We start from the raw sequence: 15,116 nt of genomic DNA, 5'->3' as shown, positions 1-15,116 counted from the left end.
TTGATTGCAGGGGTGTGTCTGAATGTAATGTTCACTTTGTTTGAATGGCTTTAGCTGTCTTTTTTTAGGAACGTTGCTGTATTTTAAATAGCATTGTTAGTGAAATTAGAAATTTTCTCCAGTCTGTTAAAAAAAAATAGATATTAAAATATATATTAATATTATTATTAATCATTTTTGCATTTGTATTTAGATTGGGATCCTCCATGAATTTCTAAGACATCCTAGACCCCTAAAGCACTTTAGCTTGCTGAAAATTGTCCAATTTTTTTTTTTTTATCATTTTGCATGAAGTGCAGATTTCAGTAGCAATAGACACTTTTTTCTAAATTAACCTTGTTACATACCCTCCTTTTTAAGCAGACAACTGGTCCTGTTACTTCCTGGTTTGTTTAGCTCAGTGCAGATAAACTCAAGAGGCAGCAATTTCCCAGAGCAACTAGTATACAAAGACTTCTCATTGAGCTGCATTGTAAAGTCTGTGATTGAACATCCACAGAAAGTCTGGGCTGGAGTTGGTAGGGGAGGGTTTGCAAAGGCAGCAGACAAGATAACTAGGTTTTGAAAGCTGTTTCTGGTTATAATGAAAACAATGCATAATTAAATGCATGGATGTTTTCGTTTGAGGTATATCTACTAAACAGTGATTTTAATTTATTTTGTTTGAGTAATGTAGTGTCCCTCTAACAAAAGAGAAAGACAGCTTATATTCTTGTGCCATGAAAGTCTGTTCTCAACAGGCTCCTCCTCTGTTGATTACATCAGTCAAAATAATCCTTGTCCAATCAGGTCTTCACCTTGAGAAACATTGTTGACAAAGGGCAAATGCACAGCACTTGCTGCACTCAGTCAAATGCTTCTTCTATTGAAGGCCCTGAGCAGGAAGATTTTTAACAGCCACTAGATGGTGTGCTTCCGCACAGAAGTAAAAATTGCCGTTTATCAGAAATAAGGGTTGTGGAAATGTAGAACAAAAAATCATATGTTCAATAGAATATATAAGTAACCCAGTCTCTATTGTCCACCATGACAATCTTAGACACGACACAGTGTCTCGCTCTACACACACACACACACACACACACACACACGTATAATGGGTATGTGTGGTGTCCACCATCTGATAGGTAATTTGTGTGTTCCTGTGTGAAGGGCGTGTGTATTTTGTTTTGCTCATGATCTATGGAGGTCTATTGTAGAACAAAGTACCTGGTGATCTAGTGTGGGAGCGTATATGGTCTGCAGTGTGTGAGTGAGTGAATACCACAGTTTTCACTCCCTCACTGTCCAGCACTCATAGAATGTAGTGCACCATAGGAGTCATGGCAGTTGAACTCTGACTCACTAGTGAATGCCAGACTACGAGGGAGCACCTATTGTGCAAACTGGCACAAAGTCGCAGACAACACAATCCCCAGCCCTGACCCCAGTGTCCCTTGTAACAGCCTCTTAACAGCGGCATGGCAGGCTAAGCTGCCTGGAACCGCTGCATGAACAAAGTAACTGGGTCTGTGCGTAAAAAAACACCTAATTAGGATGAAGTGTTTTGGTGCTTAGTGTGCCTTTAACAGGAGACTTTATGCTATAGTAGAGTATTCTTATTTTAATGTATTCTATCAGTATTGCAGCAAAATAAATAACTCCTAGACTGGACTCTAGATCTGTGGCTTTTGGGAGGTATGACATTTCACACATGGCATTGATCATGGCTCCACATTTGGCTTTTAAGAACTTTTTTATTACTCTTGACATACTGGCATACCTGCATGTTTAGACTTACTCATATTGAAAATAAGTCACACGTAGAAACAATTTTCATATTGTTCATAGCCTAATCGATATACATATTTATTTTTCTCGTAGTAAAACTTTGCAGAGAAATCGTAAAGTTGGCATGGGAAGGAAGAAATTCAACATGGATCCTAAAAAGGTAGGATGTGTGTATATATTAACAAATATTGTTCTTTTTATTTGATATTGCACTTTTTGAGTAGCCTATATATTGTGTGTGTGTGTGTGTGTGTGTGTGTGTGTGTGTGTGTGTGTATGTATGTATGTGTATATATATCTCTCTATCTCTATCCAAAGAGGTAGCAGGACTCAGAGTTTAAGTCTTAATCTTTATTTGGTCATATTAAAAATCACGATTAATATGACCAAATAAAGCTTAAGACTTTTAACCCCTTAAGGACACATGACATGTGTGACATGTCATGATTCCCTTTTATTCCAGAAGTTTGGTCCTTAAGGGGTTAAACTCAAGAGTGCTGCTACCTCTTTGGATATCCGGATAACCAAGCCCTGGCTTAGCACCCGGCAAACAAGGGACATTTACAGCGTGCGTGCAAGAGATTTTTTCATATATATATATATATATGTATGTGTATATATATATATATATTACACACTGTTAACTTCTATAAAAAAATTATATTTTAATGGTCTGAATGACAAATTTGAAACCAATAAGAAAGATGTTTTGCGTTCAAGTAACTTGCACGGTATATCAGTTACTGTAATTTCAGTAATACTGTTTTGTTGCTTTTAGCAGTTTTTATTTTTTTTTCTCCAATGTTTTCAACCTAATCTGATTTCTCATTTCTCATCTCATTCAAGGGTATAGTTTACTTACAGGAAAATGACCTGCTTCGTAACACCCCAGAAGAAATATCACGCTTTCTTTACAAGGGGGAAGGCCTAAATAAAACTGCGATCGGTGATTATTTAGGAGAGAGGTAAGGGGAGGTTCCTTGATAGTATTCAAATGTATATTGTATACTAAAATGAGTGCATTACGGATGAGGGCACTTGGGAGTGTGTAATTCTCAGGGTTTTGCAATTTTCCTAGGAACATTTAGGAACTAGACCGAATACTCCGAGCCGGCGCCACCTTAGGTGAACTAGGCATTCGCCTAGGGAGCCTGCCTGCCGGCAGGTGCCCACCGGGATATTTCCTGATGGGCTCCCTTTGTCTTGGGCCGCAGTGCTGCTGCCCCCCTCAGCGACGGGCTGCTCCTCCATGCGCTCGAAGGTGGTGGCACCCAGAGAAGCCCTGTCACAGGGGGCCCAGGAGGCCACCTCATTGTGCCCCGTCCCCTAAGTTGTCTTTCAGTATGGCAGAGCAGGCACCAGCTTACCTTGATGGCAGGTGCCCAGGAGAATGCAGGCAGCAAAGGAGGCTATTCTTGCAGTCTCTCACTCCTCCCTTGCGCACCCTCTGTGATGCCGGGAGCTGGAATATGACGTCATTCCGGCCCCAGCATACTAAACAGCGGGCGGGAGGAGTGAGAGACTGCCCCCTACTGGACCCCAGGGAGTTGAGTGTTTGAGTGTCTGTGAGGGAGGGAGCGAGTCTGTCACATGAGGGTGCGGCGGCAAGATGGATCTTTGCCTAAGGCGGCAGAAATCCTTGCACCGGCCCTGATTATACTAAAACATGTCTGCACACCTAATTCGTTGCTCTGTCCTTCACAATCTATCACCATGCTCACACACTTGCATATGAAGCCACTCACATGTGTACCTACACAAACTCTGAATTGAACTTCAAGCCTACTCTTCCCTGCTCCATATAAAAAAAAATGCTAATCTGTAGCACCTATTAAAGTTCAGGATGTAAAATACACTTTAATAGAATTGTAACTGCAGGATAAAACCACTCTGATGGTAAATATAAAATCTAAAAATGGTTAAAATCTACTAAAGAGAAAACGGAGGTACTTTAGTAAAATACAAATGTTGGTATATTGTTGTTGGTGATAAAACTCCTGTATCACTTAAAGTTTACATTCTTTAAAAGCACAGAACTCTCCAGTTTCTTTGCTTTGATAGACAAGCTGGTCTATTGAGTACAAAATGTGTTGCATGATGATCTGATACACTTGGGCACTTTGTTGCTAATCATTGGGAAGCTCTGCTGACAATGAATGTGTAGGGAAGAAAGCATATAATCCTAAATGTTATGTAAAAGGACTAAAGTTATCTTCAGGATCTTGGTTTGTGAAAGAAATTGGAGTTTTGTGCATTTAAAGACTGACCTGAATACAGAAATTTTATCTCCAACAGAATTACAGTATTTTATGATTTGTTTTTTGCCACCTATTTTTGATAGTTTGTACTCTTCTCTGATGCTTACCTCTGACTGAGGTGAGTTATGGAAAGGACAGACTGTTTCAAGACCCACTGTACGGTATCCTGACTAAGAACACTGTAAGGATGTGATGTCCAAACCTTGCAGAATAAGGCCATGTCTTTCTATCCCTTTACAACTTTTAACTATCTTCTATCACACAAGAAATAAAGGAGTTGTGCTGGACTGACTACTAAAGTGTCAGCTGAATTAACAATGTAGGTTTGTCAAATTATGCAGGAATTAACTAAATAGTTTTGTTTTGAATTCTGTAAAAATTATAAAAGTATTGATTTACAAAGACCATTAGATATCTATCCAAGAAATTTTGGGACTGTTGTCGATTTGTATACCTAAAAATATTTTCAGGTAAATGGAGAAGTCTAATTACATTTTCATGATTCAATCACCATTTCTATTAATTTTTTTAAGAGAGGATCTCAACATTGCAGTTCTCCATGCCTTTGTGGACCTTCATGAGTTTACAGACCTTAATTTGGTGCAGGCTCTAAGGTAAGTTACATAGATGCTTGTCACATATTTAAATAAGATGATATTTGTTCTATAGTCTTTGAGTTAAGAAATAGAGCGATTTTAAGGGAGGAAGTGGTCATTGTAAGTTTCTAACCACAGAGAGGAAAGAAAATCATTCAGGAAGGCGTCAAACAAGTCTGAGGCGATATGTGGTCTGTACATGGCCATATTGTCTTTATTAGACATTTCAAAACAACCAATTTTAAAGAGATTATATATTTTGTTTTTTTTATAAACATATCTTTTAGCTTGTTGCATAAAAGTAACAAGTTCACAAAACATATTAAAGTGGCTTTTGTGTATTAACCATTTGTTTTCTTATCAAGTTAATTTTCTTAACTTCACGGCTGCTCAGATTTAAGCTCTCTTAGTAGCTGATGATTTTAATGAACTTTTGCAGTATTGTTATGTTATAACATGGCGAGTTTACTGAATATCAATTTTTAATTAGGATCTGTCAAGTCATAGGCTTAATTTATTTCCATTTGACATCTGATGCCTTATTGCAAACCAATCTTTTTGTTACATTTAGACAATTCCTATGGAGTTTTCGCCTGCCGGGAGAGGCACAGAAAATTGACCGCATGATGGAGGCATTTGCACAAAGATACTGCATGTGTAACCCAGGCGTGTTTCAATCCACAGGTACACGTTTTGTCTGACCAGGTGTATTTTATGGTTTGTGAGACGTTCAATTATACTGAAATTGGGATTTACTGCATTTTTAAACAAAGGCTGCAAAGAAAAGGCATGGTTGAGAATGAGTAAATGATGGCCTCCTGTTTTCAGTAAAATACTTGCCATGGTGGATTAGACTTAAAGCAGCACGTATCTTTAACCTAACTTTTATTTTCTGTTGTGTTTGCAGACACATGCTATGTTCTATCGTTTGCTGTTATCATGCTGAACACTAGTCTACACAATCCCAATGTTCGCGATAAGCCTAGTGTTGAGAGATTCATCTCAATGAACAGGGGCATCAATGATGGAGGAGATCTTCCTGAGGAGCTGCTCAGGGTTAGTGAAACTGAAAGTCTGTATTTATGACGGGATGTGGTTGCTCCGTGCTGTTTGTTCTAATATATGCCTTTCTTTTCACTTGTGTGTATTATACAGGTGTGTATGATCTAATGGCCTTACTGGTCTAGCTGGGGTAGTTATTTTATGTCTTAACAACATCACACATGCAAAGCAATGAGTAATAAATTGGGTAATTTTTCACATCCAGCTTTGGTCACCACTTGCTTAATTACTTCATAACTAAGACATCTCAGAGATGCATTGTGCTTCCTGATTTGCTGACAGTTGTATCAAAATTGCCAGTTGTGTATATATATCTATTACATTTAAATAATTAGGGTTACTCCTTAACCTGCAAACTCTGTACAATTTCCAATTACAAGCCTAAGTAGGCAAATATTATAAACCCTATCCTGCCTAGCTGTTATCTCCTGCTAGCTATTGGCCTAGAATTCCATAGTCATTTCTGCAACTTAGTGGAAAAACCCCAAATGCTTATCTACTTAGAATACTGTTTCTGTATACAATGTATTGTCTGTTGGCTTACTTGCTATGCATTAATAAATATGTAAGGGCGTGAAGTGCAGAAAATGATTCTCATATAGTCTTCTGTATAAAACTTCTAATTTTTTTTGTTGCAGAACTTGTACGACAGCATCAGAAATGAACCATTTAAGATCCCAGAGGATGATGGGAATGACCTGACTCATACATTCTTTAACCCTGACAGGGAAGGCTGGCTCCTAAAATTGGGTGAGAACTTAATTTTTAATTATTCATTCCAAGTCTCAAGCCTTTTATTCTTCTACGTCTTTCTGCTCCTCTATTCGCCATCCCACCACATCCCTCTGGAGCCACTTTGTTATATGCAGTGTGACCTTTACAAGCTAGAAATGTGTACACTTTGCTCTCTACTAAAATATGCAGACGATTTCTAGAATTCCCTCCAGATTGCACAAGCTAAGGAGGGGGGGGAGGGGGGGGGACACCTTTCCATACTTCATATTCCATTAATCATCAAAATATAATTTGAGAGACTATCCGTGTCTTGAGACCTCATTCTCCATATATAAATCGACAAAAAAATTAAAAGCTAAAACATTTTAGAATTAAATTAATAGTTTGTTTTCCATCAGTTGAAATAAAAAGTTATCGAAACCCAGAGCCAGTGTTACAACGTGGGCGTTCAGTTTGCAGCCAAATTTAATTTACTTATTGTACAAAAATCAGTAATCCGAGTAACTGCACAAAGGTCAATACTATCAATTTATGTGAAATATCTGTCCTCTCATATAGTATGCATACCATACCTATATGACACCAGAGCAGAAAAGTCCTGCAAAAAACTCAACTGAATGTTTTAATGAAAACTGAAATGAAGAATGCACAATAAATCTATAATCCTTTGTTTTATTTATAACTTTCTGCAGGGTAGCTGGTGTGCCATTCTCAGTATTCGGATTATTAGATTTACTTGTATTCTATTTAATACTCTGCCTCTTCTTTGCAAGGAATTTTAAATGGGGAAATGTGTATTTACAATGACGAACATGAAAAGAAAATGAAAATATTGGCTCATTTTTAAGTAGGATATCTGCTATGATAAGAGCTGACTTTGTATAGAGTACAAATCCTTTTCCAACACATCTCCCCAGAAAACTGCAATCCAGTAAAATCTGTGTCTTAGAAATATTTTGTTCTTGCTTGACACCCTTTAATATTTAATGCACTAAAACACTTTGTGCCTAGAGGATGTGTATGAACCTAGTCTTCCGCCTTTTGTTTATGTAACTTATTTTTCCTTTTCTCTCTCTCCTTGCCCACCTTCCTGCTCCACTCCCTATGTTTTGCACATCTCTTTACTTTTTCCCCCCCTCCCCCTTTTTGCCCTTTTCCCTTTCTCTGCTTTTCCTGCCCTATGTGCTACGCGGCTGATGACATTTGCTCTTCCGTCTGCTCACAATAACTACCCAGGAGGTAGGTAGAGCTAAATGTTACACTCAGCCCACTGTATAGCTTCACCTATAATATTCCAGTGAAATGTGGTTTCATGTCTTCAATCAGTTTGCAAATTGATTTACATAGAAAGAAAATAAGTTTACCTGAGCACCATCCAAAATCACTGTGTACTTCTAAATAACTGGAGGATTTTTAGTATCACTCCAATGGTTATTTAAGTGTACACTCGCCTGCCACGTCAAGGCAAAACCTCTTCAATGAGTCTTAAACTAACAATTCACCTTGCTGCTTTCAGCAGAAATGGCTTTAACGTGGCTGTGTAATCCAAAATGTTGTGTGTTTGCATTTGCTTGAGTCCTGAACGGCCAAGAGTAGTGGGAGTCTGAGCGCTAGGATTAATTATGTGTTTGTATTTATAATCGATTCACGTATTTTTGCTTTTCTTAAAGTTAAGTTTATTTTAAACAAAACTTTAAGATTTGGGCAAATGTTTTGTTCTTAATTTTAATTTATTCATGAATCCTGTTAATTTGGTAAATTTTTTCTTTTTCTTTTTTTAAAATAATTATTCTTAATTTTTTAGGAGGGGTTAAAGATAGGTCCCATACTGGAGAATTAAAAATGTTGTTACAAAATTTCAACCTTATATGTACCATCATATGTCTGAACGATGAGAGCATCAGATTCAGCCATAGATTTATTTCAGAGCAATCTACAAAGTTAGTCATTGGATACTGTTCCTTAATCATGGTTCAATCAGTCATGGAGTCTTGTTTTTTTCATAACTATATTAATGGCAATCTATGTCTAAGTTTAGTAATTAGACCTCTGGAATAGAAGTGCACTCTTGGGTCCTGTGGAAAAAATACATTTGTGATGATTCAGTTTTTATGAAGAAAAAAAAACCACAACTTTGCATTTGCAGTGCAATTTCACATTAAATTTCAATGCAGTGAAACGAAATTCTTAGACAAAGCATGAGCAAGTCAGTTATTTGGCAAATCTAGCAATGGGTGGAACATCTGCCACCTTATCAGCTATTTCCCATCAGATAAGTATATCTACTCCCTTCCATGGAACTCCTCGATAGTTCTGCTTAAAAAATAAAATGTGTAAACATTTAGCCCAAGTAAAAAGGGCCTTTAATGCGGACCCCACAGTGCACCTAACATTTTATGTCCTAGTTTGTGGTGTTGTGCCTAAATTCCCACTGAGCAAGCAGTATATACGGCAGCAGTCATCCCATATAGGATTCATTAATACCTGTACATCTGCATTCACCCAGAAAATAATGTCAAAAACCACACCTGATTTAAAAAAAAAAAACTCTCCCAGGACACAATAAAAAACTAAAACAGACAGATGTATGAATATTTTTTTTTCTATTGCAGCCTATGGTTTTCTACAGGTCTTCCTTATTTATTTGCTTGCACAGTGAGCTACTTTTACTGTTCGTAACTAAGATGGTGTTTAATTGCCATATTGTTATCATAAAATTCACCAAATAACCATTTTAATTCCATATATATTTAACCCCTTAAGGACACATGACATGTGTGACATGTCATGATTCCCTTTTATTCCAGAAGTTTGGTCCTTAAGGGGTTAATGATGTCACTATGATCTTCCCCATGGCTTAGATGTTGTACTTGTATAACTTTTTGTTCTCCTGCAGATGTAATGAATGCTTTGTCATAATTACTATTGCTTGTGTAGATGTTTGTGTAATTTTTAATGTCTTGCAGGTGGTAGAGTGAAAACGTGGAAGAGACGTTGGTTTATTCTAACTGATAACTGTTTGTATTACTTTGAATATACTACGGTGAGTTCCACATGTAGACAAGCTTAGCACAGAACTGCTGTGTTCTTCTTGTTTTCCTTCTAAATATTTGTTTCTTTACAGGATAAGGAGCCACGTGGTATCATTCCATTGGAGAATCTTAGTATTCGGGAAGTTGAGGATCCAAGGAAACCAGTAAGAATTTTCACTGTTAACATTTGTGTCCTCATTGAACGTACCATTATTAAAACTCTCTTTAGATTTTATCTGTATTATTATTATTATTATTATTATTAAAAGAACCATTTTGAATGCATTACAAATTCATACAGAATTAGGTTATGGTGTGAGGAGGTCCACGGGCACCAGCCTACCTCAAGGAGTTAAAGCGTTAACAAATGGAATGGTTTAACGCCATGGTCCGGCGCTTGATAGCTCTCCCCACAAACATCCACCACAGTCTGAGGCTTCAATCAGGAAGCCTTGAACAAGGGTGCCACTGATGGGCTGAGAGTACCAGTAGCATCGTTGATGCTCTAAGCCTATCAGCTCTACATTCACAAAACCAAGTGAGAAACATTCTGATGAAGCTCTTATGCTGCCCAGTGAACCCCTTTTAATGGTGTTTTATTTAGAATTTATGCACATAATCTGCAAATACTGTCACATTAACTTTTTTTTAAGTGGGCATAAATTCTGAAAAAAACAAGGACAGTGTATATCAGATGGGTAGTAGAAGACTCAAACATCCTGGGAAAAAAGGCAATGAATAGTCTTAGCCTGGTCAATGTTTGGTAGTTTAGTGTAATTTTCCCCTTCAGTCTCTGTGCCAAAATAAGGACATTTACTGTTCGCTGGTTTTAAAGTTTTCTGTGATTAGACTTAAAGATAAATAGGACTGTTCAACTTATTGCCCTCTTCAATTCTCCTCTTGCCACAGAACTGCTTTGAGCTTTACATTCCAAATAACAAAGGGCAGTTGATAAAAGCTTGCAAGACAGAAGCAGATGGCAGAGTGGTGGAAGGCAACCATAATGTGTATAGAATTTCGGCACCAACGCAAGAAGAAAAAGATGAGTGGATCAAGTCTATAAAGTAAGGAGAATCTTTCTATGTTTGTACATCTCTGTATTTTGTTTGTACATCTCATGTATTAGCATCCATGCCATTCATTAAAGGGATACTATAAGAACCATAACAGCTTTTGCTTGATGGGGATGTTTTGGTGCATAGATCATGACCATGCAGTCTGATTAAATGTCTGCCTTTTAGGTGTTAAAGGGACATTAATCACTCGACCATTATCTTTTAAACCAATAAGCAAACAATTTTTTACAAATATGCCAAAATATTAATGTAGAAAAATACTAAGGGTACTAAGGTACTACTTCGTGGTTAAGAATGCCCAAGCAACTTTCCCCCTAAATAGTAGTGAATTAGGGATAACACACTAGAAGGATTTGGGAAATGTTATAGAAGACCACAAACTAAGCTACGATGTGTCAATCAGCAGTGACTAAATCCAGTAAGGTAACATGTATAAAAAGTGGTGAAAATATAGTTTTGCCTCTATAAATCACTGCTTAGACCACACCTTGAATATGCTGTGCAATTTTGGGCACCTATTTTAAAGAAGTATATTATGGCAATAGAAAAACTACAGAGGCGGGCTACAAAATTTAATAAAAGGAATGAGACCTTTTTGTTATGAAGAAAGGTTAACAAATTTAAAACTCTTTAGTTTAGAAAAACAGCACCTCGGATGGGCTATGATAGCATTCGACAAATATAATTGGGGGCCAATACAAACCATTGTCTGGAAATCTATTCATAATGGGACACAAGGTCATGCACTTAGACTGGCAGAGAGGAGATTTAGTCTAAGGCAAATGAAATATTTTTTTTTAATTTTTTTTATAGTTGACCGTAAGAACAATAAGGATGTAGCATTGTCTGCCGGAATAAGTGGTTTTATCAGAGTATGTACAGATGTTTAGAGTAACTGGATGCACACTTGCAAATACATAATATTCAGAGATATAATTTTTAATTAGTGGGTTAATAGCTTCTTGATCCAAGGACAAATCTGACTGCCATTCTGGGGTCAAGAAGGAATTTCTTTGGTTTGTTGCAAAATTAGAAGTGCTTCAAACTGGGATTTTTCCTCCTTCAATAGCAGAAACAGATGTGAGAAAGGCTGAACTTTATCGACACGTCTTTTCAGCTTATGTAACTATGTAAAATAAAGAAAGTTTGCAGTTGTAGTAAAAATGTATAAACTTGGTCAGATTGCATTGTTGGAAACGCCCCTAACATAGGTAAAAAGGGAAGTTCTGCAAACCCCCCTCACCCTCCCATCTCTGTTTCAGACCAGTCAATAGTTGACAGACACAAGCCATCATTGTGCAGCAGCAGGAGAGAGAAATCCGACACCGGAGCCTGCTCTGCATTAATCACACTGATCAAACCTCCTCTCTTCTCCCTCTGTCAGTATGTTGTAAGATGAAGAGGTCTTCCAACTGCTGTGTAAAGCTGGCAGGCATGCCCAATGCACTTTTCCATAATTCCAAGGGATAGAACACGGATTGGTTAGATCAGTGTCCCCCTGGAATGGTTGTGAAAAGCAAAAGAAAGAAGAAACAGGTAAATATGAAAAAATATCATATTTGCCTGCTTTTTTTCAGCCTGGAGAGTGAGGCAACTGTCCCAGACAATGAGACAATTGTTTGAGTGAAGCATGTCCCTTTATGTCACTTTGTATGTAAAGACTTGGTCTCACCTCCCATGCATGTCCTACAGCCGCTCTACACATTTCCTGTTAAGAGAAATCTAATGTTTAAACCTCCACTATGGCACAGTTTGTTTAGATTTTCTGTGCTTATCAACTACTAGAGCTTGCAGGAGCCTCCTGTGTGATTGGTGTATTCACTGAATGGAGAATTCAAAGTAAATTTCGAATTTAAGGTCAGAATAACTGAACTGAAAAAATCCTTAGTCATAAGGATAAGTCAGCTTTGCTTTCAGTTTGGCTGCTTTAGCCTTACATTTGAAATTCTCTTTGAATTCTCACTTTAGAGAATAACGCTGTAAAGTTCAACTAACAGAGCAGGAAATAAAAACTTATAAAGTAAACACACTTTTCTTGTTGGTTTGTGAGTCACAGCCAGGGGAGGACTGCCTAGGGCTGAACAGAAACCAGTGATTTAATACCTAAATAACAGGGATTAAGCAGTGAGACTGCAGTAAGATCTATACACTTCAACGTAATGGAGCAGTTTTAGTGTAAGTTTCCTTAAACAGATTCATTCAGCTTAAGTTGTCTTGGTGCTGAGAGTATCCCTTGGGTGGATTGTATGCTGCAGCAACTATAGAACGATCACCTAAGCTACAGAGCTTAAATATCTGCAAACAGAATTAAAAAAAAAATAATAATAATAATAATAAAGGCCTTTTTTTAATATTTTATTTTTTTTTTACTGCAGCAAAGCACTGTCACTATTTTGTTCTACACAGTGGTGCAGATCTGTCTGATTGTTTTCAATTAAACAGCCAATCAAAACATTTGCTTTGATTCTAAATAAATCTGATTATAAATTGCAATGGTGAAGACTGACACCCAGCAACAGGTTCTACATATTTTAGTTTTCCCTGTGCTCATTAATTCTGCTATATCTAGGCATGTATTATATCTGCTTGGTAATGTAAGTGTATCTTATTTAGGGCAGCTGTAAGTGTGGACCCATTCTATGAGATGCTGGCTGCTCGGAAGAAAAGGATCTCGGTCAAGAAAAAGCAACAAATGCAACAGCAGCAGCAGGAACAGTCTTAAAAAGGACACACAATGTTGTTTTGGCAATACTGCCATCTTCTGGCCTGCAGTCTCTTCCAAACACTCCTTTGCAAGGTGAAGCTTGCAACTTTATACTGGTTGTCTGTTATTGGGGAGGGGGGGCAGGACTGGTTCAAAAGACTTTGAACTTGCAGCTGGAGTGTGTCTGGTCTTATATCATTTCAAAACTTTTTTATGAAGATGTTTGCTACAGATGCCAATGCAAATGAGCCAGTTTGTAGATTTTCTAATAATGGACTAAAATTAGGTGTTTTTTTTTCGCTTGAAAAATCTTTTTTAATATATTTTCAGCCTTACAGACAAGCAAACGTTATGACGTAACTGCATGAAAAAGCAATATGACCAGCAACACTCACAAATTCATGGCAGAAAAGATTGGAAAGTTATAGTTTCACACTGGTCAACCTATAAGGACACTTTGCTGGACACCAGAATTATATAGAACCATTGAACAGATGTCATACTTAGAACAAACTAGCAGTTAAGAGGTTCTAAAACTGTGCTTTAAGACTATCCCTTGTACTTGAACTCCATGTGTCTAAAGCAAGCCTGTCACATTTGGGTTTTCCATAAAGATAAGATCTTTATAAAAGGCTAACTGCATATTGCTTAAGAATTTAAAGTGAAATTACAAATGCATTCAAAAGATCTACATGCCTTTTAAATATGGCAAATCCAGAATCTTTCCATCTGCGTTGTCTTGCCTTTTCCCATCAGCTGTCTCAAATGAGGGCTGAAGAGGAGGGGGGCATGTTCTTTTTCGGTGCACGATACATGCCTATGGCATCTCTTTTGTGTGTCTTAGAAAAGAACTATACCTATGAAGGATGGTTCCTTCTCGCAAGATCTTCCATATACCCCTATTGGTCAGGTTTGTCTTCTGCCTTAACACTGCCAACCACCTAGTTGTATGTGCTAAGAGAGGAAAAGCAGGAGATGGATAGGTTTTGTCTCCTTTTCTCGCATCAGGCATCTAGGCAATTTTAGTGGATTGTTCTTTACAATAAAATGCAGAAACTCCCTCAGCTGGAAGTTTGTTTTAAGCATCACTAGTAAGCAAGTGTTTTTTTGGTTTTTATATATTTTTTTTTTTTGGAGTGCAAACACATAGAATGGCTAACAGAGTAAGTATGGTTCCTCCAAAGCTGTTGTATAAATATTGGGAGATTTAACAAAAATTTAAAACTAAGGCAGTACCAAAGGGAATAGATCTGCTGATTCTATTGGTTTCCTTGGTGACTGAACCTTAGTTTGTTGCACCACTTTTTAGATTATAACACTTTGATAAATATCCTTTACGGTCTTAATGGAAATATATAAAAGCACAGACTTTCCCCTTATCCCACTTGGAATGGCGAAATACTGTGCACTCTTGAGATAGGGTATTTACAGCAGTGTTTTAAAATATTGATCCTTTTATTTCTGTCCTTAATGTTTTGTGTGCTGAAGATGTGACCAATGCACTGCACAAGATTGCCACTTAAAAAACATAAATATATTATCTAAAGATAAATGCAAACCGTTCTGTGTAAAGTGGAAATGGTTGAATTATGCGAAAGGAATGTTTCCTTGTTCACTAGGGCTGGAGGAAACCATTGTACAGTTTCTTATTTAAAACGGAGAGGCCATTTAGTGTGTCGTCATGTGCAAAAATGTGTATTTGTGTAAAATTTTCCGTATTTGATGGTTCCTAATTAAAGCTTGGCAATCCACCAAGTCATGCACATATGCAACTTTTCATGTTTTTGGAAAAAATGGCACACTAAATGAGTCTTTAATTGCTACACACAAATGCTACACAGGGTAGAGATTCTGCAACCGCCAGAAAATGACCGATTTTTAAG

At 37.4% G+C, this 15,116-nt stretch overlaps 1 protein-coding gene across 2 annotated transcripts in view; it reads left to right on the top strand.

The window, feature by feature from the left end:
- Nucleotides 1-13,530, top strand: part of CYTH2 (cytohesin 2) — a 30,537-nt gene extending 17,007 nt beyond the window's left edge. Inside the window, exons 3-12 of one of the 2 annotated variants that reach the window (XM_063436599.1) lie at nt 1,864-1,930; nt 2,617-2,735; nt 4,562-4,642; nt 5,196-5,308; nt 5,532-5,680; nt 6,325-6,436; nt 9,388-9,464; nt 9,546-9,617; nt 10,363-10,517; nt 13,143-13,530. In XM_063436599.1, coding sequence (XP_063292669.1) covers nt 1,864-1,930; nt 2,617-2,735; nt 4,562-4,642; nt 5,196-5,308; nt 5,532-5,680; nt 6,325-6,436; nt 9,388-9,464; nt 9,546-9,617; nt 10,363-10,517; nt 13,143-13,251 — 1,054 coding nt within the window. In that variant the 3' untranslated portion in view covers nt 13,252-13,530. Of the gene's footprint in view, nt 1-1,863; nt 1,931-2,616; nt 2,736-4,561; nt 4,643-5,195; nt 5,309-5,531; nt 5,681-6,324; nt 6,438-9,385; nt 9,465-9,545; nt 9,618-10,362; nt 10,518-13,142 lie in introns of both variants that reach the window. The other variant, XM_063436600.1, reaches the window with a different exon arrangement.
- Nucleotides 13,531-15,116: the final 1,586 nt, after the last annotated feature.

The sequence above is a fragment of the Pelobates fuscus genome, chromosome 11 (genome assembly GCF_036172605.1).
Source record: "Pelobates fuscus isolate aPelFus1 chromosome 11, aPelFus1.pri, whole genome shotgun sequence".
NCBI classification, from domain to species: Eukaryota; Metazoa; Chordata; class Amphibia; order Anura; family Pelobatidae; genus Pelobates; species Pelobates fuscus.
This window is presented reverse-complemented; position numbering and strand designations above follow the sequence as displayed.